Source organism: Tachyglossus aculeatus, chromosome 15 (assembly GCF_015852505.1).
Source record: "Tachyglossus aculeatus isolate mTacAcu1 chromosome 15, mTacAcu1.pri, whole genome shotgun sequence".
Taxonomy (NCBI): Eukaryota; Metazoa; Chordata; class Mammalia; order Monotremata; family Tachyglossidae; genus Tachyglossus; species Tachyglossus aculeatus.
In genome coordinates, this window is record NC_052080.1 from 13,482,780 (window position 1) to 13,508,827 (window position 26,048).

Below are 26,048 nucleotides of genomic sequence, written 5' to 3' on the forward strand. Positions count from 1 at the left end.
GCACAGGCCTGAGACCTGGGTTCGAATCCCAGCTCCCCCACGTGTCTGCCGTGTTGCCCAGAGCTTCTCTGTGCCTCAGTGACCTCGTCTGTAAAATGAGGATTAAGACTCTGAACCCCCTGTGGGTCACAGACTGTGCCCGAACCGATAACGCTTTTATCTGCTGTAGCGCTTAGCACAAAGTGCTTAACAGATACAGATTCCACAGGGGCATCGGGGGCTTCAGTACAGGCTGCACATCTCGGGGGAGACGTGACCTGGCCCGTCGCTGTGTCGGCCGTCGGTGGCTAGCTCTCGCTTGATTTGGGCCAGCTGAAATCGGGCGACGGTCTGGAAATCACAGGACATGAGAACCCGAAGAGTCGCTCGTAAGATCGCGAGCTCGGAAGGTGCCCGCCGATTCTGCCGTACCGGACTCTCCCGAGCGCTTCGAACAGCGTCGCGCACACAGTCGGCGCTCGCCCACTGTTGGGTAGGGACCGTCTCTATATGTTGCCAACTTGTACTTCCCAAGCGCTTAGTACAGTGCTCTGCACAGAGTAAGCGCTCAATAAATACGACTGAATGAATGAAATGCCAAGCGGATAGGTCACGGACCTCCAGTCGGAAGGACCCGGATTCAAATCCCGGCCCCGCCTCTCGCCTGCGGTGTGACAATCAATCAATCAATCAATCGTATTTATTGAGCGCTTACTGTGTGCAGAGCACTGTACTAAGCGCTTAGTACAGTGACCCTGGGTGAGTCGCTTCCCCTCTCTGGGCCTCAGTTCCCTCAGCCGTCAGATGGGGATGGAGACCGTGAGCCCCTTGTGGGACACGGGTGGGGGGTCCGACCTGATGAGCTTCTATCCACCTCAGCGCTTAGAACGGTGCTGGTCACAAAGTGCTTAATACATATTATTATTATTATTATTATTATTATTATTATTATTATTATTATTATTATTATTCCCCTCCTGTGTCGTTCTCTCCTAACTGGACAGGGCAGGCTGATGCAGAGGAGAGGGGCTGAGGGGGTGAGAAGGGGTAGGGGGGCGAGGGGATGGGGAGAGGAGGAGCCCGTTGTTGGGTAGGGACCGCCTCTGGATGTGGCCAACTGGGACTTCCCAAGCGCTTAGTCCAGTGCTCTGCACACAGTGAGCGCTCAATAAATACGATTGAATGAATTGAATGAATGAATGAGGGAAGGAGGGGGTGAGGGGAGAGGGGTGTGAAGGGGGGGTTAATAATGATAATAATGATGGCATTTATTAAGCGCTTACTATGTGCCAAGCACCGTTCTAAGCGCTGGGGAGGTTATAAGGAGATCAGGTTGTCCCCCCGGGGGGCTCCCAGTCTTGGTCCCCATTTTCCAGATGAGGGAACTGAGTCCCAGAGAAGTCAAGTGACGCGCCCAAAGTCGCACAGCGGACAAGTGGCGGCGTCGGGATTCGAACCCACGACCTCCCACTCCGAAGCCCGGGCTCTTTCCTCTGAGAGCCACGGTGGTCTGAGGGAGGGGGTGTGAGGGGAGGGGGGTTAATAATAATAATAACGACATTTATTAAGTGCTTACTATGTGCCAAACACCGTTCTAAGCGCTGGGGAGGCTACAAGGAGATCAGGCCGTCCCCCGGGGGGCTCCCAGTCTGCATCCCCATTTTCCAGATGAGGGAACTGAGGCCCAGAGAAGTCAAGGGACTCGCCCAAAGTCGCACAGCGGACAAGTGGCGGGGGTCGGGATTTGAACCCACGACCTCCGACTCCAAAGCCCGGGCTCTTTCCACCGAGCTACGGTAGTCTTCGTGAGGGGGTGGGGGTGGGGTTAATAACAATGATAATAATGATGGCGTTTATTAAGCGCTTACTATGTGCCAAACACTGTTCTAAGCGCTGGGGAGGTTACAAGGCGATCAGGCCGTCCCCCGGGGGGCTCCCAGTCTGCATCCCCATTTTCCAGATGAGGGAGCTGAGGCCCAGGGGTGTGAGGGCAGGGAGGGGATGTGAGGGGAGGGGGGTTAATAATAATAATAATAATAATAATAATAATAATAATAATGGCATTTATTAAGCGCTTACTATGTGCCAAGCACCGTTCTAAGTGCTGGGGAGGTTACAAGGCGATCAGGCCGTCCCCCGGGGGGCTCCCAGTCTGCATCCCCATTTTCCAGATGAGGGAACTGAGGCCCAGGGATGTGAGGGCAGGGAGGGGATGTGAGGGGAGGGGGGATAATAATAATAATAATGATGGCATTTATTAGGCGTTTACTATGTGCCAAGCACCGTTCTAAGTGCTGGAGAGGTTACAAGCCGATCAGGCCGTCCCCCGGGGGGCTTCCAGTCTTGATCCCCATTTTCCAGATGAGGGAACTGAGGCCCAGAGAAGTCAAGTGACTCGCCCAAAGTCGCACAGCGGACAAGTGGGGGGGGGGGGGGGGGATTCGAACCCACGACCTCCGACTCCAAAGCCCGGACTCTTCCCACGGAGCCACGGTGGTCTGAGGGAGGGGGTGTGAGGGGGTGTGAGGGGAGGGGGGATAATAATAATAATAATAACAATAATAATAATAGCGTTCATTGAGCGCTCAATAATAATTACGATGGCATTTATTAAGCTCTCACTATGTGCCAAGCACCGTTCTAAGCGCTGGGGAGGTTACAAGGAGATCAAGTTGTCCCACGGCGGGGGCTCCCAGTCTGCATCCCCATTTTCCAGATGCGGGAACTGAGGCCCAGAGAAGTCAAGTGACTCGCCCAAATTCGCACAGCGGACGAGTGGCGGGGTCGGGATTCGAACCCAGACCTCCCACTCCCAAGCCCGGGCTCTTCCCACCGAGCCACGGTGGTCTGAGGGAGGGGGTTTGAGGGGGTGTGAGGGGAGGAGGGTTAATAATAATAATAATAATAATGATGGCGTTCAGTAAGCGCTCAATAATAATTATGATGGCATTTATTAAGCGCTTACTATGTGCCAAGCACCGTTCTAAGCGCTGGGGAGGTTACAAGGAGATTAATAATAATAATAATAATAATAATAATAATAATAATAATAATAATGGCATTTGTTAAGCGCTTACTATGTGGAAAGCACTGTTCTAAGCGCTGGGGGGGAGGATACAAGGTGATCAGGTTGTCCCACGTGGGGCTCACAGTCTTAGTCCCCATTTTCCACGATGGCGTTCATTAAGCGCTCAATAATCAGAATGATGGCATTTATTAAGCGCTCACTATGTGCCAGGCACCGTTCTAAGCGCTGGGGAGGTTACAAGGAGATAATAATAATAATAATAACAATAATAATAATAATAATAATAATAACAACGATGACATTTGGTCAGCGCTTAGAACAGTGCTTTGCACACAGTAAGCGCTTAATAAATGCCATTATTATTGTTGTTAAGGGCTTACTATGTGCAAAGCACTGTTCTAAGCGCTGGGGGGGAGGTTACAAGGTGATCAGGTTGTCCCACATGGGGCTCACAGTCTTAGTCCCCATTTTCCATGATGGAGTTCATTAAGCGCTCAATAATAATTACGATGGCATTTATTAGGCGCTCACTATGTGCTAAGCACCGTTCTAAGCGCTGGGGAGGGTACAAGGAGATGATTATAATAATAATAACAACGATGGCATTTGGTCAGCGCTTAGAACAGTGCTTTGCACACAGTAAGCGCTTAATAAATGCCATTATTATTATTGTTAAGCCCTTACTATGTGCAAAGCACTGTTCTAAGCGCTGGGGGGGGGGATACAAGGTGATCAGGTTGTCCCACGTGGGGCTCACAGTCTTAGTCCCCATATTACACGATGGCGTTCATTAAGCGCTCAATAATAATTACGATGGCATTTATTAGGCGCTCACTATGTGCCAAGCACCGTTCTAAGAGCTGGGGAGGTTACAAGGAGATGATAATAATAACAATGATGGCATTTGGTCAGCGCTTAGAACAGTGCTTTGCACATAGTAAGCGCCTAATAAATGCCATTATTATTATTATTATTGTTAAGGGCTATGTGCAAACCACTGTTCTAAGCGCTGGGGGGGAGGTTACAAGGTGATCAGGTTGTCCCACATGGGGCTCTCAGTCTTAGTCCCCATTTTACACGATGGCGTTCATTAAGCGCTCAATAATCCGAATGATGGCATTTATTAAGCGCTCACTATGTGCCAAGCACAGTTCTAAGCGCTGGGGAGGTTACAAGGAGATAATAATAATAATAATAATAATAATAATGATAACAATGATGGCATTTGGTCAGCGCTTTGAACACTGCTTTGCACATAGTAAGCGCTTAATAAATGCCATTATTATTATTATTAAGGGCTTAATATGTGCAAAGCACTGTTCTAAGCGCTGGAGGGGGGGGATACAAGGTGAACAGGTTGTCCCACGTGGGGCTCACAGTCTTAGTCCCCATTTTCCACGATGGCGTTCATTAAGCGCTCAATAATAATTACGATGGCATTTATTAGGCGCTCACTATGTGCCAAGCACCTTTCTAAGCGTTAGGGAGCCACGGTGGTTTTCAGGAGGGGAAGGAGGAGGAGGAGGTGGAGGAGGGCGGGGCGTGCGGGTCGGGGGGCGGGGTCCCCGTCACTCGGGGCGGCCGGAGGAGGAGGAGGAAGAAGGAGGGAGGAGGAGGAGGCCGTGTGTGAGTGTGATGCGCGCCGTTGGGGCTGCTGTGTGGACGGCGCGGCTGTACCGTGTGGGCGCCGCCGTCCTCCTGGCGCAGCTGGGCCGCCGCCTCCTGGGCCTTCGCCTGGGCCTGGGCCTGGGCCTCCGCCCCCTGGGGCCCGGGCCCGGGCCCGGCCTGCCCACCCCAGGTCAGTGCCCACCCCCCGGCCCCTGCCCACCCCCCGGCCGGTGCCCACCCGGGGGAGGGGGGGTGGGGGGGAGCCCGAGCGCGCTCCCGAGCCCCGGCGCGCGCCCTGCCCGCTGGGGGTGGGGAAACCCACTCTGCCTGACAGCCAGACTTCCTTCCTTCCTCCCTCCCTCCCGGGCCCGTCCCGCCCCCAGCCCCGGAGGAAGTGGGGGCTCGTCCCCTCCCCCTGGCCTTCCTCTTCTCACTACACCCCCCCCCCCCAAACACTATTTGCCTGCCCCCCCTTCTCTCCCTTCTCCCCGTCTTCCTTCTCTCCCACTTTCCTTCCCCCCATTCCTCCTAATCTCCCTGTCTCCCTTCTCCCCACTCCCCGTCTCCCTTCTCCCCACTCCCCCTAATCTCCCTGTCTCCCTTCCCCCCATTCCTCCTAATCTCCCTGTCTCCCTTCTCCCCACTCCTCCTAATCTCCCTACTTCGCTTCTCCCCAGTCTTCCTGATCTCCCCGTCTCCCTTTTCCCCAGTCTTCCTTCTTTCCGTCTGCCTTCTCCCCCATCTCCCTTCTCCCGCTGTCTTCCTTCTCTCCCCGTCTCCCCTATCTCCCTCCCCCCCACCTTCCTTCTTCCCAGTCTCCCTGTCTCTCCTATCTCCCTTCTCCTTCACCTTCCTTCTCCCACTGTCTCCCCATCTCCCTTCCCCCCTTCCTTCTCCCGTCTCCCTTCTTTCCCTGTCTCCCTTCTCCCCCACCTTCCTTCTCCCACTGTCTCCCGTATCTCCCTTCTCCCCCACCTTCCTTCTCTCCATCTCCCTTCTCCCCCACCTTCCTTTCTCTGTCTTCCTTCTCCACCACCTTCCTTCTCCTTGTCCCCCCATCTCCCTTCTCCCCTATCTTCCTTTTCTCCTTGTCTCGCTTCTCCCCACCTTCCTTCTGCGACTGTCTTCCTTCTCTCCTTGTCTCCCCCATCTCCTCTTCCCCCACATCTTCCATCTCCCTGTCTCCCATCTCCCTTCTCCCCCCCACCCCCCCCGCATCTTTTCTTTTTTATAATGGTATTTGTTAAGCGCCTATTATGTGCGAAGCACCGTTCTAAGCGCTGGGAGGGATACAGGGTGATCAGGTTGTCCCACATGGGACTCACAGTCTTCATCCCCATTTGACAGATGAGGGAACTGAGGCCCAGAGAAGTTAAATGACTCGCCCAGAGTCACACAGCTGACAAGTGGCAGAGCTGGGGTTAGAACCCACGCCCTCTGACTCCCTAGCCCGGGCTCTTTCCACTGAGCCACGCTGCATCTCAGGTCTCGCCCATCTTTTCTCCCCCCCATCATTCTTCACCCCCATCTTCCCTCTCCTTTCTGTCTTCCTTCTCCCATCTCCGTCTTTCCCCACCTTCACTTCTCTCTCTATCCCCTCTCCTCATCTTCTCCTCTCCTCCCCCACTTCTCCCCCTGAGCTTTTCCCATCCCTCTACACTCTCTCTTCTCTCCGCCTCATCCACCCCTTTCCCTTCCTTTACCCCTACCAACTGTTATATCGCACTCTCCCAAGCTCTCGTACTCTGCCAGTCGCTCAGTACACCGCACGCGATAAGCGCTCCGTAAGTACGAGTGATTGATCTTCACCCTTCTCCACTCCCCTTACTTCTCCCCACTTCCCCCAGCAGTCAGGGAGGCGGGCTGTGATCACATCTGAATAACCTGTGGACTGGAAGCGGCGTGGTCGGTGGCGTCTAGTGTATTGCGCCTGGCTTCACGAGGGGCCTCCGGCTTGCCCGGGACCTGGTTGGGGGCATGGGCCTGGGTGGGCTCTGGAGCCCACCGAGGCACGAATCTCCCAGCTCCAGGCGTTGGGCTGGGGCATTGTCATATAATAATAATAACGATGGTATTTGTCAAGCACTTACTATGTGAAAAGCACTGTTCTAAGCGCTTGGTGATCGGGTTGTCCCACATGGGACTCATCCCCATTTTCCAGATGAGGTCACTGAGGCCCAGAGAAGTGAAGCGACTCGCCCAAAGTCACCCAGTGGCGGGGCCGGGATTAGAACCCGCGACCTCTGACCCCCAAGCCCGGGCTCTTTCCACTGAGGCCACGTTGCTGTTTTCCCACTAGATGCCTTCCGTTTCCTTTCATTTTTCCCGGCCTGGTTCGGCCAAGCCCTTAAAGCATCTTTCGGGGAGAAGGTGAAAAGGGAATTTCGGATGCTCGGATCAATAAGGGGGGACCTTGGCTTTCAGGTACCCGGCCAGGCGCTTTTCCAGCGTGGGTTTTTCTCAACAGGGTGGAGTCGGCTCTCGCGGTGCCAGTAAGTCAGTGGGGCACGTTTCCGGGCCTCAAACTCACTAGAAGTCAGGCGGGATGCAAAAAGGCCCGAATGCTTTAAGGAATTAAAAATCCATCCTTAATACCCAGAAGGAGAAAATTGGGAAAAGGGCACTTCTTAGATCTGTAACAAGCGCAGGTTTGTTTTTGATCTTTTTACGACGTCATTAAGAATCGGTTCAGATCGGGGAGCCGGGCCACGATTCCTTTATGCTTCGCCCTAATGACTCAAGTTATTGGAAAAGCAGTTCGAAGACTCTCCAACGCGTCCTCTATTTGGAATGGCTCTCTTGCCAAGTGGAAGTCGGAAGGAATGTTCACTTTGGAAACAGAAGAAATTAGAACTGCCGATTTTGGAAACGAGAGACGGCATTTTTGGTTTTCCTCCTTAGTCAAGTGGCCAGTGTTAAAAGACAAAAGGTTCAGGCCGTGAAATGCCATGGGAAAATCCAACAGTCTATGTTCATTCATTCATTTGTATTGAGCGCTTAATGTGTGCAGAGCACTGGACTAAGCGCTTGGGAAGTACAAGTAGGTAACTTATAGAGACGGTCCCTACCCATTAACGGGCTCACAGTCTAGAAGGGGGAGACAGACAACAAAACAAAACGTGCAGACAGGTGTCAAAATCGTCAGAACAAATAGAATTAAAGCTCTGTGCACATCATTAACAAAATAAATAGAATAGTAAATATGTACAAGTAAAATAGAATAATAAGTCTATACAAATATATATACAAGTGCTGTGGGGAAGGGAAGAAGGCAGGGCTGGGGGGATGGGGAGGAGAGGAAAAAGGGGGATCAGTCTGGGAAGGCCTCCTGGAGGAGGTGAGCCCTCAGTAGGGCTTTGAAGGGAGGAAGGGAGCTAGCTTGGCGGATGTGCGGAGGGAGGGCATTCCGGGCCAGGGGGAGGACGTGGGCCGGGGGTCGACTGCGGGACAGGCGAGAACGAGGTACATTCACTCATTCATTCACTCAATTGTATTTATTGAGTGCTTACTGTGTGCAGAGCACTGTACTAAGCGCTTGGGAAGTCCAAGTTGGCAACATATAGAGACGGTCCCTACCCAACAGTGGGCTCACAGTCTAGAAGGGGGAGACAGAGAACAAAACAAAACATATTAACAAAATAAAATAGAATAAATATATACAAATAAAATGGAGTAATAAATACATACAAACCTACCTACATACATACAAATACATTAAATAAATAAATACATACATACAAATACAAACATACATACATACAAACATAAAAATACAGTTAAAATACATACAAACATATATACAGATATACATTCATTCATTCATTCAATCGTATTTACTGAGTGCTTACTGTGTGCAGAACACTGTACTAAGCGCTTGGGAAGTCCAAGTTGGCAACATCTAGAGACGGTCCCTACCCAACAGTGGGCTCACAGTTTAGAAGGGGGAGACAGAGAACAAAACAAAACATATTAACAAAATAAAATAAATAGAATAAATATATACAAATAAAATAGAGTAATAAATACATACAAACCTACATACATACAAATACATAATAAATACATAAATACAAATGCAAACATACATACAAATACAAACATACATACAAACATACAAATACAGTTAAAATACATACAAACATATATAGACTTCTAGACTGTAAGCCCACTGTTGGGTAGGGACCGTCTCTATATGTTGCCAACTTGTGCTTCCCAAGCGCGCTTAGTACAGTGCTCTGCACACAGTAAGCGCTCAATAAATACGATTGATTGATTGATTGATATACAGGTATATATATATAGGTACAGTGAGGAGGTGAGCAGCAGAGGAACGGAGGGTGCGGGCTGGGCTGGAGAAGGAGAGAAGGGAGGTGAGGTAGGAGGGGGCGGCTTGGAAAGGACAATTTGGCAACAAATAGAGACAATCCCTCCCGAACACCGGGCTCACAATCTAGAAGCGGGGATGTTAACATTCAGAGAAGGCTGCCTTCAAGATTTTTTTTACAAGTTGCATTCTCTAAGGTCTGCACCTTCAGGCTCAACATTCCTTATTATTAGCAGAGCCTTATCCTGTCCTCTCCCCATTTCCCAAGTGGGTGTTCTTTGGTCAGTGATTAATATGGGGCATTCCTGTTTACTTTGAATTTAGCCTGGCTTTTCAGAGGTGATGTATTCTCCTCTCTCTTGGTGAACTACTAATCTTCAGTTTAGGTGTGAATTACCCCCGGACTTCAGATGGTACAGATTTCATTAAGGTATAGAGCTGAGGGGTCACCAAAGTTGAAAGCCCAACTGGGGCCATGATCCGCAGGTAACCGAGGTTTGGCTTCCCGGCGTAACGGAGTGGAAATAGCCAGAACTTGGCTTAAAACTCGAAAATCGGATCTGGCTGGAAGGAGTTTATTGTAATAGGATTGGTGAAGAATTGACTATGTGCCAGGCACCGTGCTAAGCACTGGGGTAGATTCAAGCTGATCAGGTTGGACACAGCCCACGGTTCACTTGGGGGGGGGGGTCACGGTCTTCATTCCCATTTTACAGGTGAGGGAACTGAGGCCCAGTAAAGTGACTTGCCCAAGGTCACACAGTGGACAAGTGGCGGAACTGGGACTAGAACCCAGGTCCTTCCGACTCCGCGGCCCGTGCTCTAACCACGAGGCTGCGCGGCTTCAGAACAGCAGACTGTTTCTTTTTTGAATTTAATAATAATAATAATAATGATGGTATTTATTAAGCGCTTACTATGTGCCAAGCCCTGTTCTAAGCGATGGGGGGGATACCAGGTAATCAGGTTTTCCCACAGGGGGCTCACAGTCTTAATCCCCATTTTACAGATGAGGTAACTGAGGCACAGAGAAGTTAAGTGACTTGCCCAAAGTCACACAGCTGACAATTGGCAGAGCCGGGATTTGAACCCCTGACCTCTGACTCCAAAGCCCGGGCTCTTTCCACTGAGCCACGCTGCTTCCCTAACCTCTTCCGCCCAAATAAGCGGCTCCGTTCTGGGGCACGCACGAGCGATGATAGGGTATCCCATCAGGCAAGAAAAATTACCACGTACAGTTTGTAATGCTAATCGTGCGAAAACAAGGAGAACTGCCGATCAGTAAAAGTTAGAATATAAGGTAAATCGAGAATTACCGTGCGCATCGCCCCAGGTGCTTAACTTCCTCAGTTAAAAATGCAGGCATCTTCCAACATTTTCGGGTAAGATGTGACCTGGCCTCCTCGTTGGGTTTTCAAAACAAGAAATCTTATCGGTGCAGTTAGAAAGGATGAGCTAATGCTAATTATGTCACCGGGAACTCCGGAGTGGAGCCTGGAAGACATCACTTTGGGGTTCAGCTTTTTTGCAATCGGCTGCTCTCTGACACTCATAAGAGTTTCACGGAGAGGGAATTTCTAGGGTCCCAAGAGAAACTGTCAGGGGCGGAGAACGCTGCCAAGAAAAGCGGGTCTCGGGCTGCGTTCCATCTTGGGCCCAGTACGCCCTTTATTTTTTTCTGCTCGCCCTCAATGGGGTTATGTTTGGGGTTTTGGCAGAAAGGGCCAGCTCATCTTCACATGCCAGTACCCTCCCCCTGAAGCAGCGTACGAAGAAGCTATCTGCAGATTCAAAGACCCGGCCCATTTTGGTCTTTTGGAATGGGAACTGGACTTGGACGGGTGGATTGAGAAATGGAAAATTGGAATCTGAAAAACGCAAATTGAATGGTCTCTTCTTTGCTCTCCGCCAATTCTGTCCACTTAAATAAGGAGACTTGGAATGGGGCCTACAGTTTTGTGTGGGTCCGTGTCGCTTGGTAAATCCCTCAATTTTGTAAGGTGAGAGGTACGACAATTAATTCTCTTTTTGGTCTTTGGCAAAGAGTAGCAGTCATTGACAGATAACACGTTGGCCTGAGTAAATACTCTGGTATTCTTTAGGAAGAAAGGCGGTGCAAATTAGAATGAATCGGTCGATCAGTGGCATTTTTTGAGCGCTTACTGTGTGCCAGAACACTGTACTAAGCGCTTGGGAGAGTACACTCTGAGTTGGTAGCACTTTCACAGAGTACCTTTCATCCAGAATGACGGCAGAGTTCTTTCACGTCCGGCGTAGACACTTACGAGTGCACATTTGTGGGTGTAACGTGTTCGACCCAAGCATCTGTCATCACACACGCTTGGAAAGGAAGAAGATTGGGGGTTGGGGGAGAGGAGGTGAGTGTAAAGTTGTCTTCTCAGGGGTCTGTGCTGGGGAATCACGACTTGTGCTGTAAAATCCTGTGAAACGAGGAGTTTAACTGAACTCCTGCCCTTGTTTGCCTCTCCCATTAAATATCAACTATTGCGGAAAATAACAGTAAAGGTCTCTGACTTGACGGGTACAGACAGAGCCACTGAAAAATCGTTTATTCCTTCCCTTCCGGGGACCGGGTGTTTGCAGAGCTTCGTCTCTAGACTCTAAGCTCGTCGTGGCCAAGGAACGTGTCTGTTGATTGTTGTACTGTACTCTCCCGAGGGCTTAGTACGGTGCTCTGCACGTAGTAAGCGCTCGGAGAAATACGACCGATTGAATGAATACATGAATGGTTTCATGTCAAGGGCTGGAGTTTGGGAAATTTTATGTTTCTACCGGAAACCCGCAGGCCCAGTCAGCGGTGGCTTGGGGCGGGGTGGGGGGGGATTCCCCTCAGCGTCCCGGGACCCGGTGAATTCCCGAAAAAATACCAGTGTCGATCGAAACGGAGGTCCCGGAATAATAACTGTGGGATTCGGGAAGCGCTTATTACGCGTCAGGCACCGTTCTAAGTGTCCCAGGCGTTCCAAGATCATCGGGTCCACGTGGGGCCCACAGTCTAAAGTCGGAGGGAGAGCAGGTATTGAATTCCCATTTTACGGACGAGGAAACGGAGGCACGGAGGGGTGAAGTGACTTGCCCAGGGTCGAGCAGCAGAGCTGGAATTAGAACCCAGGCCCGGGCTCTTCCCCCTAGGCCATGCTGCTTCTCAAGCAAAGCAAGTGAATGAAGGATCCTTGCAAGTCACTCCCCGGGCCGTATCAACCCAACTCGCAAAGCCCCACAAATGTGGTAGCCTTGGGTCATGCAGTCGTTATTACCCCATGGCGATGTTGGCAGTGGCCAAAGCCGATCATTATTAAATCAACCAAGCTGAAAAAGCAACTTGGGATGCACTGGAAAAGATACTCTCATATTTTTTTGAGATTGCTCCTTACTCCCTTCTGAGACGTAATCATTGGATAGGGGTTGCTCTTCAGAAACTACCTCAAGCGTCTTTCGCACCCACAACATAAATAGCACAAACTTGACTCAGCCGGCCGTAGAGAGGCATCTGAGGACAGGAGGCCTGAAGCATTTAGGCTTTCCGCCGGAGTAGAAATAACAGGGACCAGAGTTGCGGACTCTAGTTACGCTCGACTCCAAAAATAAACTTAACTTTCACGTGATAGGCTGTTTTTTTTTGTTTCATGGGTCTGTTTTGGTTTTTTACCGTGACAGTTTTGTCCTGTGCTCTTTGCAGAATTCCAAAGCTAGGGTTGCCTTCGTTCAGTATTGCCAAATTACTTGGAAATTTTTCTTCTGCTCTCGGAAAAGACGGGGGCTTAAACAAACCTCCGATGACAGGCAGAAAAGAAAATCAAACCTACCTCGCCTCACTCTAAAGACGGATAGGCTCGGACTTCCTCTTTTGGCAGAACCAAGTCGGACGACAGGGCAGAGTTTTGTCTTCTTGGAAAGACCTCGGTTTCCAGAAGACGCATAGCTCACGTAGGCCTGTGCCAAGCTTCAGGAAGAATCGGAGTCTAAGAAAGGAAACGGGAAAAGAAACGGCAAATCAGCCCTACCCACCGTGAATGCATGTGCCGGCACGCGTGTGTGTGTGTGTGTGGGCTCTGAAAAGTAGAGTTTAAAAAAAATCATCCTGATAATTAGTGCGTAAAGCTCCGATCTCGGGTGCAAATAGTAGTACAGTAAGCACTTGAAATGAGAAACTAAATGGAATGAACAGTAATTAGAATGTGCAGACCTTCTATGCTTTATTACACATTATTCCTTGCCAGGTTCTTGTGGGAATGAAAAGAAATCTATTCCCCTCCTCCCCCCGCCTATGAAAGTGGCACATAATTCTCACTTGGTGAGAGAGCAAAAGTTGGGTAAACTCTCCTTTCCTGACTTTAGGAGTAACAGTGAGAGTAATCGTGGTATTCAGCAGGCACCTACTCTGTCCCATGGCCCGGAGTTGATAGCGTGTGGAGACGGGCTATGTTCCCTGTCCCACCTGAGACTAAGTAGGAGGGCGAACCGGGCTCGAATTCCCGTTTCACGGATGGATGAAGAAACCGAGGCCCGGAGAAGCGGCGCCCCCAGCCGGGGGTCACCCAGCCAGCTTCTGGCAGTGCCAGGATCAGAACCCGGGTCCCGCGACCGTCAGCTAGATGCTGTTTTGACTCTGGTCAAGCCGCTTCACTTCCCGGTGCCTCGGCTCCCTCGTCTGTAAAATGGGGATAAGAGTGTGAGCCCCATGGGGGATCGGGGACCGGGTCCCACCCGATTCACTTGTTTCTACCGCGGGGCTGAGAACGGTGCTCGGCCCAGAGTGAGCGCCGAACGGGTACCGGTGTCGTCGTTCTCCTCCTCCTCCTCCTCTTTCCGCCAGGCCGTGCTGCTTCTCTGACTCGAGTCTCCTCGCCCTCTGCGAAAGCGTTTTCCAGTCGGAGGGGTGTTTCTGTTCCCCGGGCCGGGAAAAGCACCGATGGCGGTACTCGTTAAGCGCTTACTCTGTGCCCGGCCCCGTTGGAAGCGCTGGGATAGGTACGAGGGAATCGAGTTGGACCCGGCCCCTCGCCCCACGTGGGGCTCGCGGTCTTAACGCCCATTTTCCCGCCGAGGGACCGGAGGCCCGGAGAAGCCAAGTGACCCGCCCGGGGTCACCCGGCAGACGACGTGGCGGAGCCGGGACGGGACCCTGGGTCCCGCCGACTCCCGGGCCCGGGCTCTAAGCCCCCGGGCCACGCCGTTAGCGGAGCCCGCTCACCACCCCGTGCCTTCTCATCGTGTGTTTATCTTCCTGCCTTCAGCAGGTGCTCTTCAATGAGCGAAGGACCGCAAATCGGGCCGGCAGCGAGGCGAGGCGATGGAGAATAAGTGCCTAGAGAGCTCCCCGTCCGACCTGAAGTTAGTCGCGCACCCGAGGGCGAAGAGCAAGGTGTGGAAGTACTTCGGGTTCGACACCAACGCGGAAGGATGCATCCTGCAGTGGAAGAAGATCTACTGCCGGATCTGCATGGCCCAGATCGCCTATTCGGGGAACACATCCAACCTCTCCTACCACCTGGAGAAGAACCACCCGGATGAGTTCTGCGAGTTCGTCAAGAGCAACACGGAGCAGATGAGGGAGGCCTTCGCCACGGCCTTCTCCAAGCTGAAGCCCGAGGGGTCCCAGCCGGGGGGCCCGGACCCGCTGGCGGCCAAGCCCGGCCCCGGCTACGAGAACAAGAAGCACCAGGAGCTGACCGCGGCCGTGGCGGGCCTGATCTGCGAGGGCATGTACCCGGCCTCCGTCGTGGACGAGCCCACCTTCAAGGCGCTGCTGAAGGCGGCGGACCCCCGCTACGAGCTGCCCGGCCGCAAGTACTTCTGCACCAAGGCCATCCCGGAGAGGTACGGCGCGCTGCGCGAGGCGGTGCTCAAGGAGCTGGCGGACGTGCCCTGGTGCGGCATCTCCACGGACGCCTGGCGGAGCGAGAACCAGAACCGGGCCTACGTGACTCTGGCGGTCCACTTCCTCCAGGGCGGGCCCGGGGGCGGGCTGGCGCTGGCCTCGCGCTGCCTCAAGACCTTCGAGGTGCCCGAGGAGAACACGGCGGAGACCATCACCCGCGTCCTCTACGAGGCCTTCGTCGAGTGGGGGGTCCACGGCAAGGTGTTCGGGGCCACGACGGACCACGGCAAGGACGTGGCCAAGGCCTGCTCGCTGCTGGACGTGCCCGTCCAGCTGCCGTGCCTGGGCCGGACGTTCGACGCCGGCATCCAGCAGGCCTTCCGGCTGCCCAAGCTGGGCGGGCTCCTGACCCGCTGCCGGAGGCTGGTGGAGTACTTCCAGCAGTCGGCCGTGGCCACCTACGTGCTGAGCGAGAAGCAGAAGCGGCAGGGCGGCCCGCACTGCATGCTGGTCAGCGACCGGGTGGCCCGGTGGGGGAACACGCTGGCCATGCTCCAGCGGCTCCGGGAGCAGCAGTTCGTCATCGCCGCCGTCCTGGTGGAGGACAGCAACAGCCACCACCTGATGCTGGAGGCCAGCGAGTGGGCCGCCATCGAGGGGCTGGCGGAGCTCCTGCACCCCTTCAGGCAGGTGGCCGACATGCTGGCCGCCTGCCGCTTCCCCACCATCAGCATGGTCAAGCCCCTGCTGCACATGCTGCTCAACACCACCCTCGGCGTCAAGGACAACGACCCCAAGGAGGTCAGCATGGCCAAGGAGGTCATCGCCAAGGAGCTGGCCGCCACCTACCAGGACGCCCCCGAGATCGACATGTTCCTCAACGTGGCCACCTTCCTGGACCCCCGCTACAAGAAGCTCCCCTTCCTGTCGGCCTTCGAGCGGCAGCAGGTGGAGAGCCGCGTGGTGGAGGAGGCCAAGGGCCTCTTGGACCGGGTCCGGGACCCCGCCTTCGGGCCCGAGGACAAGCCCTTCCCGCCGTCCGAGGAGCCGCCGGCCAAGCGGGTCCCCGTCTCCGCCACCCCGCCCCCGACCAGCGCCATCAACGACCTGCTGGCGGAGATCTTCTGCCAGGCCGGCGGCGCCGAGGACCAGGAGGAGTGGCACGCCCAGGTCGTCGAGGAGCTCAGCAACTTCAAGTCCCAGAAGGTCCTGGGCCTGAGCGAAGACCCGCTCAAGTGGTGGTCGGACCGCCTGGCCCTCTTCCCCGTCCTGCCCAAGGTCCTGCAGAAGTACTGGTGCGTCCCGGCCACCCGGGTCTTCCCCGAGCGCCTCTTCGGCTCCTCGGCCAACGTGGTCAGCGCCAAGAGGAACCGCCTGGCCCCGGCCCACGTGGACGAGCAGGTCTTCCTCTACGAGAACACGCGCAGCGCCGCCGAGGCCGAGCCCGAGGACGAGGACGAGGGGGAGTGGGGCTTGGAGCAGGACCACATCTACACGCTCGGGGACCCGGTCGGCGGGAGCGGCGGCTTCTTTAACATCAGGGACGGCGGGTTCATCTGACCCCGGGTGGGGAGGCGGGGGACGGCGGGTGGGGAGAAGGGACCCGGCCCCTCCACCCCGGCTCGCCGCGCCGAGGGGCGGACGGAGGCGACCCCGACCGGTCGCCTTCTCCAGACCGGAGAGGGACGTCCGCCTTCCGGAAGCGGAGAGGCGGACCGCTTCACCGGTGAGACCGGAGCGGGTCCGGCGGAGTGTGTTCTCCGCGTCTGGACTCGCTTCGCTCCTCCTCAAACAAACGAACAAAAAAAAAGCACCCGCTTCTGTGTCCCCACTTGAGGATTTTACATGCTCAGCCACCCAACCAAAGCAGAATCGGGGTGGGTGCTCTGTTTTAAAACATTTACACTCCCCTGCGGATACGTTTTTTTTTGCCTTTCTGTTTTAAACTCAGTTTTGCTTTTTTTAAACTGGGATGGCGCGGGAAGAGCGGAGAGCAGATCGAGTCCTCCCTTTGGCAGAGGGGAATAAAAGTCTCTGCTGGGGCTTCTTCTTCAGTTTTTTTGCCTTTCTGTTTTAAACTCAGTTTTGCTTTCTTTAAACTGGGACGGCGCGGGAAGAGCGGAGAGCAGATCGAGTCCTTCCTTTGGCAGAGGGGAATAAAAGTCTCTGCTGGGGCTTCTTCTTCAGGTGTAATATTTGTCTTTTTCCTATGTAAGTACAGAAAGAGGTTTACTTTTTAATTTAAGCAGGCGCTCTGGCCGGGACCCTCAGAACCTTTCGGGGCGAAATAGCCTTTAAAGGAGGCCAGGTGAAAGTTTAGGGTCACGGGGCAAATACGAGGTAGAAGCACTTGAAACAAAAGGAACGAAGCATGAGGCGGTTGGCACCGGCGCCCTCCGGGAGCCCGTTTCTCCATCCCCTGCTCAAGATTCCGGTTGCGGAGGTCTTAGCTGTCCACTGTTCCCGAGCGTATTTCCGAGTCGGGTATACACGGGCCGCGGTGGGCCAAAGACCGAAGCTTTCACCTTCCGAACTAGTCCCGGTGATTTTCCTTCAGCCGGAATGATTCCCCCTTGTCTCTTCCAAGCTATCGTCCTTTAAAAAACCGGTCTGCGGCCTGCCCGCCTTCCGACTCGTTCCCCTAAAGTAGCGGGATCCCCGTGGGACATTTTGGGATTTTAACAGAGGGAGAAGATGTACTCTTTTCTCTGCCTTCTGGTTCTCCACCACACCCCGCTGTCCATTTAGAAAATCAAAAAAAAGTCTCGAGGAGTCGACTCTTTGGGACCGTTCAGATTGACGTCTACCGTTCGGCCCAGCGCGAGATTCCAGCCCGTTATTTGATCGCGGGGATTCTGGCCGTCGTTCCGGGGGTCTGGGAAATTAGGGCCTTTCCCTCGTCGGATTCACCCCGGTGACTTTTTCCAGTGATGCGTTCAGCAGTCCGAGTCGGGATGGGTGAACTCTCTTACCATCGATCGTCCGTGTAGAAAACGAGGGATGAGGCCTCACTCCTTCCCGGGATGGGTAGAGGAACGGGACGAGGGAGGTGTTGACCATAGGAGAGAGATCCACGGAAGCGACTGGGATTCTCCCGGGCCTTTCAGAGGCCGGGATGTGGGCCGACGTCAACAGAGAGGCCTATCCCACCCGACCGGGGTATGTAGATTTAGTTTCCGACCTTCATTTGCTCACGTATACTCTGAGATACTTCTCGGGTTTTCGGGGGGAGAGCGTGGGCCCTTCAACTGCCTCTTTCGCCGTCCCAACCCTGGAAACCGTGCCAAGTGCAACTGTAATTTGAGCTCCGTGGTGTTAACCGGTAGCGGTGCCGTGCGCTGTTCTCTGTCCCTCGAGACCTGAGAATTTTTGCAATCCTCCATGAGACTGTAAAGCGTTCTGATGTTCCACAGCTCAGTGTCTTTATTTTTCAAAGCCGTTTTTGTCCGTCCGTAATGTTTTTTCTTATTTAATTGTTTTAAGCTTTGACTATCGTTAAATAAACCAGAGTAATAAATTAGCTACCTATTTATTTGTCAGATACGTGTCGCTATTTGGAACGTTTTATTTCTTCAGATTCTCCATCGGTGGCAGATTAAAACAAGTGAGGGAGAAGCGAAACCTTTTTCGCCCTAGGGATAACAATCTGATGACTCTGTCTGGGCCATTTGAGTTCTAATCGTGCACTCTTGTGTTTTGGGATGGACACATTTCTAGAGGAATAAGGCGGGCCATCGGTTGGACACTTTCAAAGGGCAAAGATTGCTCTTAACCTTGCCCCTCTGTAAAGGTAGAATCAGGGTGGAACGGTAGATGTCAGGACTTTCACAGGATTAGTTGTCTACTTTTACGTATTCTGCATCTCCCTCGCACTTGAATTTGTTTCCCGTATTCAACCCCCATCCTCAGCTCTGCGGCACTTCACGTCCACAGCTGCAGTTTTTTGAGAAGCCACGGGGCCTAGTTTTCCACTTTCCCGGAAAGAGGGCCTAGGTTTGAATCCCGATCTCGCCACTCGTCTGCGTGTATGGCGTTGGGCAAGTCCCTTCACTTCTCTGCTTCAATCCCCTCCTCTGCAAAATCAGGATTCAACACTTGTTCTCCCTCCTTCTTTTAAACCATGTGGGATCTGATGATCTTGGAACTGCCCCGGCGCTTAGTACAGTCCTTGATGCATAGTAAGCGCTTAACAGATACCGCAATTGTTGTTATTTTAATGCCCATCTTCCCCTCTAAACTGTGAGCGCCTTGTGGGCAGAGAACATATGTACCAACTCTGTTACATTGTAGTCTCCCAAGTGGTTAGTACAGTGCCGTGCGCACAATAAATACGATTGATTGATAAATCACTACTAGTTGATTCGTAATTCAGGCACAGTTTCGCCAACACTGATTGTAGAATAGTTACTCAAAGGGAATGGTGAGGACCACTTCTTTCAACTGAAGGCAACAGACCAGTTCATGTCCAATTTTATCTCGTCAGACAGTGCTGACAGACAAAATGACCCCTTCCTTTTGGGCTAATCAGATGGCGTTTTTTCACCTGGGGTGAAAAACTCAACCAAGAATAAATCCTAGTCCAAATTCAAAGCCAAGCTAAGGTATAGTTTTCAACAGATCAACAGATCTCCTTTCCCCCCAATTTTCTGAATTTTTAAATGTGGAAAGCCCATCTTTTTCTCTGAATGATTCATGTTTAGCAAACATTTAATCAACAATCAGCGGTACTTATTGAGCGCTTATTATGTGCAGGGCAATGAGAAGTAGAGTCAGAAATACCTGGAGTCAGAAGAACCTGGTTTCTAATCCCGGCTCCGCCACTCATCTGCCGGGTGTCCTTGAGCAAGTCACTTCACTTCTCCGGGCCTCAATTCCCTCACCTGTAAAATGGGGATTAAGACTGTGAGCCCTACGTGGGACAGTATCTGTGTCCTACCCAGTTATCTTTAGGAGTTTTTTTTTTCTTTGACTTTTTCCCCTGCCTCAAAATGACAGTTAGAGCAGCTGTGCCCATTTAACTAGAAACGTTTTCCTGGAACTAAAAAAAAAAAAGTGCTAAAACATCATTTAATTAGGCAGGGGGATATGAATCTGTGAGAAGCAGGAGGTCCAACGGACTGGGTTTGGAAGAAGTTTAGACCACACAGGAGTTGTGAAATGCTAGTGGATTTTGACACTTTCCCCATTTATTATGCATTGTGTTTAATAAAATAGATACGGAGTTGTTTTCTTACATGGGCTTTTTATCCCGTAGGGTGAGTCATGGGGAGAGAGTAAGAGACGGCAATTTGTTTGTGGCTCAGAACTGCAGTTTTCATCAACCACTGCCCTTTAAGATAGGCTAAAGTATTTCAGATTAGCCCTCTGGTTGATAAATCGCTGCAAGTGGTAAAAATCGAGGAGCTTCTCGGATTCGGCTTTTTGGTATTTATGGATCTGAAGCTGTGGATTGACTTGTCAGAGGGATTTGTCAGAGGAGCATCTGAAGGGCTAGGAGGATATTTATTAGTAGTTAGCCAAAAGCTTTCTGGTTTCAGCTTTGTTTTTCCGTCAGAAAAAGTGCTTCTTATTGCAGAGTGCTTTAAATAGCATTTTCATTCTGTCATTTAGCTTTACTGAGCGCTTACCTGGTGCAGAGCACTGTACTAAGTGCTTCGGAGAGTATAATAGAACAATAAACAGACACATTCCCTGCCCCCAACAAAGTTGCATCTGAAAATACACTCTGAATAATTTCTTTGGAAAGAAAAAGCCTTCCCTTCATTTACGGTGCTTCACGTGAATTATTTTGCCAGGGATTCTCAACCTTGGTGTTCTAGAGAAGCAGTGTGGCTCAGTGGAAAGAGCCTGGGCTTTGGAGTCAGAGGACATGGGTTCAAATCCCGACTCTGCCACTTGTCAGCTGGGTGACTTTGGGCAAGTCACTTCACTTCCCTGGGATTCAGTTACCTCATCTGTAAAATGGGGATTAAGACTGTGAGCCCCCCGTGGGACAACCTGATCACCTTGTATCCTCCCAGCGCTTAGAACAGTGCTTTGCACATAGTAAGCGCTTAACAAATACCATCATTAATGTTATTAGTATTAACACTATTAGTATTAGTATTAATAGGGAAGAAGCGTGGCTCAGTGGAATGAGCCTGGGCTTTGGAGTCAAGAGGTCGTGGGTTCAAATCCCGGCTCCGCCACTTGTCAGCTGTGTGACTTTGGGTAAGTCACTTAACTTCTCTGGGCCTCAGTTCCCTCATCTGTAAAATGGGGATGAAGACTGTGAGCCCCACGTGGGACAACCTGATTACCTTGTATCTACCCCAGTGCTTAGAACAGTGCTCTGCACATAGTAAGCGCTTAACAAATACCAACATTAATTAATCCCTTTTTTAAAATAGTATTTAAGCGCCGACTGTGTGCCGGGCACAGTCCTAAATGCTGAGGGGGATCTAAGTTCATCAGGTTGGACACAGTCCCCGTCCCACCTGGGGCTTACAGTCTTGATCCCCATTTTCCAGATGAGGGAACTGAGGCACAGAGACACAAAGTGACCTGCCCAAGGTCACACGAAAGCCAGGCGGCGGAACCGGGATTAAACCCAGGTCCTTCTGGCTCCCAAGCCCGTGCTCTCTCCAGTAAACCACGCCGTCCTTGGGGCTGCTAAATTTGCTTTGACACTTCTCGGTACGGATTGAGCAACTGCATTTCAAAATCAGAGAGTTAAGAAGCTAACAGGCTAAACTCCATTTTTGCAGGTAATCACAGAGGAGAAAAGTCACAGACTGAATGCACATTTTAAGGCTGTCGCAATATGGGAGACTACCTGACATGTAAGCAGAGAAGCAGCGTGGCTCAGTGGAAAGAGCACGGGCTTGGGCGTCAGAGGTCATGGGTTCTAATCCTGCCTCTGCCACATGTCCGCTGTGAGACTTGATAACCACAATTATTATTATTATTAAAGACAGGAAAACCATCAGACCTCACAGATTGTAATGTATGTTCTTTTTTTCCTAGGGTTCACTTTAAACCAAAAAAATCCTAATCTGCCCTCCTGCACAGAAAACTAAGTGATGTCCCAATTCCTAGGATCAGTACTATTTATTGAGTGCTTATGGTGCTTGAGGATGTTGTACTAAGTGCTTGGCAAAGTACAGGGGAGTTGGTAGACTTTACCCCGGGCCTCAAGGAGTTTACGGTAGAGTGGGATTTAATTTATTTTAGCCTCAGTTCCCTCATCTGTAAAATGGGGATGAAGACTGTGAGCCCCACGTGGGGCAACCTGATCACCTTGGATCCCCCCCAGCGCTTAGAACAGTGCTTTGCACGTAGTAAGCGCTTCACAAATGTCATCATTATTTGAAAATACTCTGCTCTGATTTGTTTTAGAGAAGAAATTTTTTAAGACAGCAGTCAGCTTCTCTCCCCTCCTCCCGTCTCTGTTTTTAGGGCTGTGAATTGGGAGGGGTGGGTCAAAGACCACGAGAAGCAGTGTGCTGTAGTGGATAGGGAGTCATAGGTTCTAATCCCGGCTCCGCCACCTGCCTGCCGTGTGATCTTGGACAGGTCACTTCACTTCTCCGGGCCTCAGTTACCTCATCTGGAAAACGGGGATTGAGATTGTGAGCCCCGTGTGGGACGGGGACTGTGACCAACCTGATTTGCTTGTAGCCACCCCAGCGCTTAATACAGTGCCTGACACAGAATAAGTGCTTAATAAATACCGCAAGTATTATTATTATTAAAGACCGGAAAACTTATCAGACCTCGCGGATTGTAATGTATGTTCTTTTTTTCCTGGGATTCATTTTAAACCAAAAAAATCTTAATCAGCCCTCCTGCACAGAAAATTAAGTGATGTCCCAATTCCTAGGATTTACTGAGTGCTTACGGTGCTTTAGGATGTTGTCCTGAGTGCTTGGCAGAGTACAGTGGAGTTGGCAGACTTTACCCCGGGCCTCAAGGAGTTTACGGTAGAGCGGGATTTTTTCCAATCAGAAATTGTCGAAGAGCTTTAGCCAGCAAGTCATACTGTTATATTGTACTCTGCCAAGCGTGCGTTACAGTGCTTTGCATGCAGAAAGTGCTCAATAAATATGACTGACCTTGTTTCTGCTCAAAAGCTGCCTGAACAGTCCCCTAAAATCAATCAGCAGTATTTACTGGGGGTTTACTGTGCGCAGGGCACTGTACTAACGTAAGTTACTCTTGTTTGGCCCTTGGACTCTCTTTTTTATGATATTTGTTAAGCATTTACTCCGTGCCAGGGACTCTACTAAGCACTGGGGTAGATCCAAGCTAATCAGTTGGGACACAGTCCCTGTCCCATGTGGAGCTCACAGTCTTAATCTTCATTTTAGACTGTGAGCCCACTGTTGGGTAGGGACTGTCTCTATATGTTGCCAACTTGGACTTCCCAAGCGCTTAGTACAGTGCTCTGCACACAGTAAGCGCTCAATAAATACGATTGATGATGATGATTTTACAGATGAGGTTACTGAGGCACAGAGAAGTGAAGTGACTTGCCCAGAGTCACAGAGCAGATGAACGGCAGAGCCAAGATTTGAACCCACATCCTTCAGCATGGCTCAGTGGAAAGAGCCCGGGCTTTGGCAGCAGAGGTCATGGGTTCAAATCCCCGCTCCGCCAATTGTCAGCTGTGTGACTTCTCTGGGCCTCAGTTACCTCACCTGTAAAATGAGAAGCAGCGTGGCTCAGTGGAAAGAGCCTGGGCTTTGGAGTCAGAGGTCATGGGTTCAAATCCCGGCTCCGCCAACTGTCAGCTGTGTGACTTTGGGCAAGTCACTTCACTTCTCTGTGCCTCAGTGACTGCATCTGGAAAATGGGGGTGAAGACTGTGAGCTCCCCGTGGGACAACCTGATCACCTTGTAACCTCCCCAGTGCTTAGAACAGTGTTTTGCACATAGTAAGTGCTTAATAAATGCCATCATTATTATTATTATCTCTGCCCCCATCTTGTTCTCCCTCCGTGTAGATCGCAAAGGGAACCCCGCAGAACGAAATCAGGAAAGTTAAAATGCAGGAAGCAGCGTGGTCTAGTCGAAAATGAACAAGCCTAGGAGTCAGTGGACCTGGGGTCTCATCCTGGCTCCTCCAGTTGCTGGCAGTGTGACCTTGGGCAAGTCAGTTAAACTTCTCTGGGCCTCAGTTATCTCATCTGTGAAATGGGGATTAAATCCTCCTCCTTCCAACTCAAACTGTGAGCCCCATGCGGAACAGGGACTGTGGCCAATCTAATTTACTTGTACCTATCCCAGTGCTTAGAACAGTGTGTGACACATGGTGGTAATAATAATAATAATGGCATTTATTAAGCACTTACTATGTGCAAAGCACTGTTCTCTGTTCAAAGCACTGTTCAAAGCAAAGTAGTAAGCACTTAACCAATACCATATTGAAGAAAAAATAATCTTGGACCGTAAATTTCTGGTACACGAGAACGTCTCTGTCGTACTTTCACTTCCATGGGTATCAGGATTCAGTTCAGTGTGTTATGCCATAACACTTTCCCTCAAATTCAGTGTTTTAAAACCTCTTCTCTATTTCCCATCTCACTATAAAAACAGGGAGCAGGTGGTGCGTTTTATTTAATGATATTTCTGGCTTCTGCCACTGGAAATAAATCTGAACAGATGAGAAGGCCTCGGGAAACCCCTTCTGCCAGACAGTCGGGGGGAGTTGAGAGGACTGGAAACAAAATAAGGATTTGGATGACATTTCTCCTTAGTACAGACCTGGCGTGGGTTAGGACGAGGCAGAAGAGTCGATCAGTCAATTAATGGTATCTATTAAGTGCTTACTCCATGCAGAGCACTGTACTAAGCGCTTGGGAGAGTCCAATAGAACAGAGTTGGTAGACACGAGGTGATAGAACCGCTTCACTGAATTACTCGGGGGCAGCATGACCTTAATGGGAAGACCCCAGGCCTTGAAGTCAGAGGACCCGAGTTCTAATCCTGGCTCCTCCACTTGTCTGCCGGGTGACTGTGGGCAAGTCAGATCCCTTCCCTGAGCCTCGGTTTCCTCATCTGGAAAACGGGGATTAAGACTGTGGCCCCATGTGGGACAGGGACTGTGTCCATCCCAATTTCCTTTTATCCACGGTACTGTAGTACACAGTCTGGCACATAAGGAGAGCTTAATAATATCATTATTATTATTATAAAATGGGGATTCAATACATGTTCTCCTTCCTACTTAGATTATGAGCCCCATTTGGGACCTGATGATCTTGTATCTACCCCAGTATTTAATACAGTGCCTAGCACATATTAAACACTTCCGTTGTCTGCTGTGTGATCTTGGGCAAGTGACTTAACTTCTCTGGGCCTTAGTTCCCTCATCTGTAAAATGGGAATTAAGACTGTGAGCACCATGTGGGGCAGGGACTGCATCAGCATGGCTCAGTGGGAAGAGCTCGAGCTTTGGAGTCAGAGGACATGGGTTCAAATCCCGGCTCCACCACTTATCAGCTGTGTGACATTGGGCAAGTCACTTAACTTCTCTGGGCCTCAGTTACCTCATCTGTAAAATGGGGATGAAGACTGTGAGCCCCCCGTGGGACAACCTGATCACCTTGTTAACCTCCACAGCGCTTAGAACAGTGCTTTGCACATAGTAAGCACTTAATAAATGCTATCATTATTATTATAACCCAATTATCTTGTATCTACCCTAGTCCTTAGAACAGTGCCTGGCACAGAGTAAGCACTTAATGAATACCATTATCATTATTATTACTAATAATAACAGGTACCACAATTATTATCATTATCATTAACCAATCAAGAGGAAGTTTGACATGCTGAAAAGTGTGCTTGCAATATCATTAATTTTAGAGGAGTTGTAAAAGTAATTGATAGCTTTGCCACTGATGAATAATATATTCTCGTTCAACTTACTGCAGTAAAAGCCTGAAAGAAACTGGTCTCATTGCATATGTTCTGGTCGTAAGTCACGTTGTGAGGTGCCACAAGTTAATGTTTACAAAAGATTTGCAGTGTTAATTACTGCAAGGCATTTCGCTTATTAATTCCACAAATAACTTGTGTTACCTTCTGCATCCACAATTGCATTTGTAATTGCTCTCCTAACCCCTTATTTACATTTATTATTAAGTATACTTGATGATGTTGTAGGAATCAAAAGATAATGACCGAATGAGTCAGCGAAACTGTTTTGACTCTGGGCTGTTTTCCTGACAAGAGTTTCTCTCATTTTCAAGAGATTTAGATTCCCCACTGCTCAGAGGAGGCAG

General features: G+C 50.9%; 2 protein-coding genes across 3 annotated transcripts in view; both read left to right on the top strand.

Annotated features, from left to right (window-relative positions):
- Nucleotides 1–4,763: 4,763 nt before the first annotated feature.
- On the top strand, nt 4,764–18,320 carry ZBED1 (zinc finger BED-type containing 1). 2 transcript variants are annotated; one of them, XM_038757088.1, is made up of 2 exons: nt 4,764–4,805; nt 14,198–18,320. In XM_038757088.1, exon 2 carries the CDS (start codon nt 14,254–14,256, stop codon nt 16,339–16,341), a length of 2,088 nt encoding a protein of 695 aa, XP_038613016.1. In that variant the 5' UTR covers nt 4,764–4,805; nt 14,198–14,253; the 3' UTR covers nt 16,342–18,320. The 2 variants fall into 2 exon arrangements, with proteins under 2 accessions (XP_038613016.1, XP_038613017.1); XM_038757089.1 differs by having other exon boundaries at nt 4,779–4,805; nt 14,201–18,320.
- DHRSX (dehydrogenase/reductase X-linked) overlaps nt 4,775–26,048 on the top strand; it is a gene marked incomplete at its 5' end in the record, with an annotated part of 79,049 nt that continues 57,775 nt past the window's right edge. Inside the window, one exon of the mRNA XM_038757090.1 lies at nt 4,775–4,805. Within this exon, the coding sequence (XP_038613018.1) occupies nt 4,775–4,805 (31 nt within the window). The remainder of the gene's footprint in view (nt 4,806–26,048) is intronic.

What these genes read in the sequence shown, in the direction of transcription:
- ZBED1 (XM_038757088.1), top strand. Translation starts at nt 14,254, where the DNA reads ATGGAGAATAAGTGCCTAGAGAGCTCCCCGTCCGACCTGAAGTTAGTC.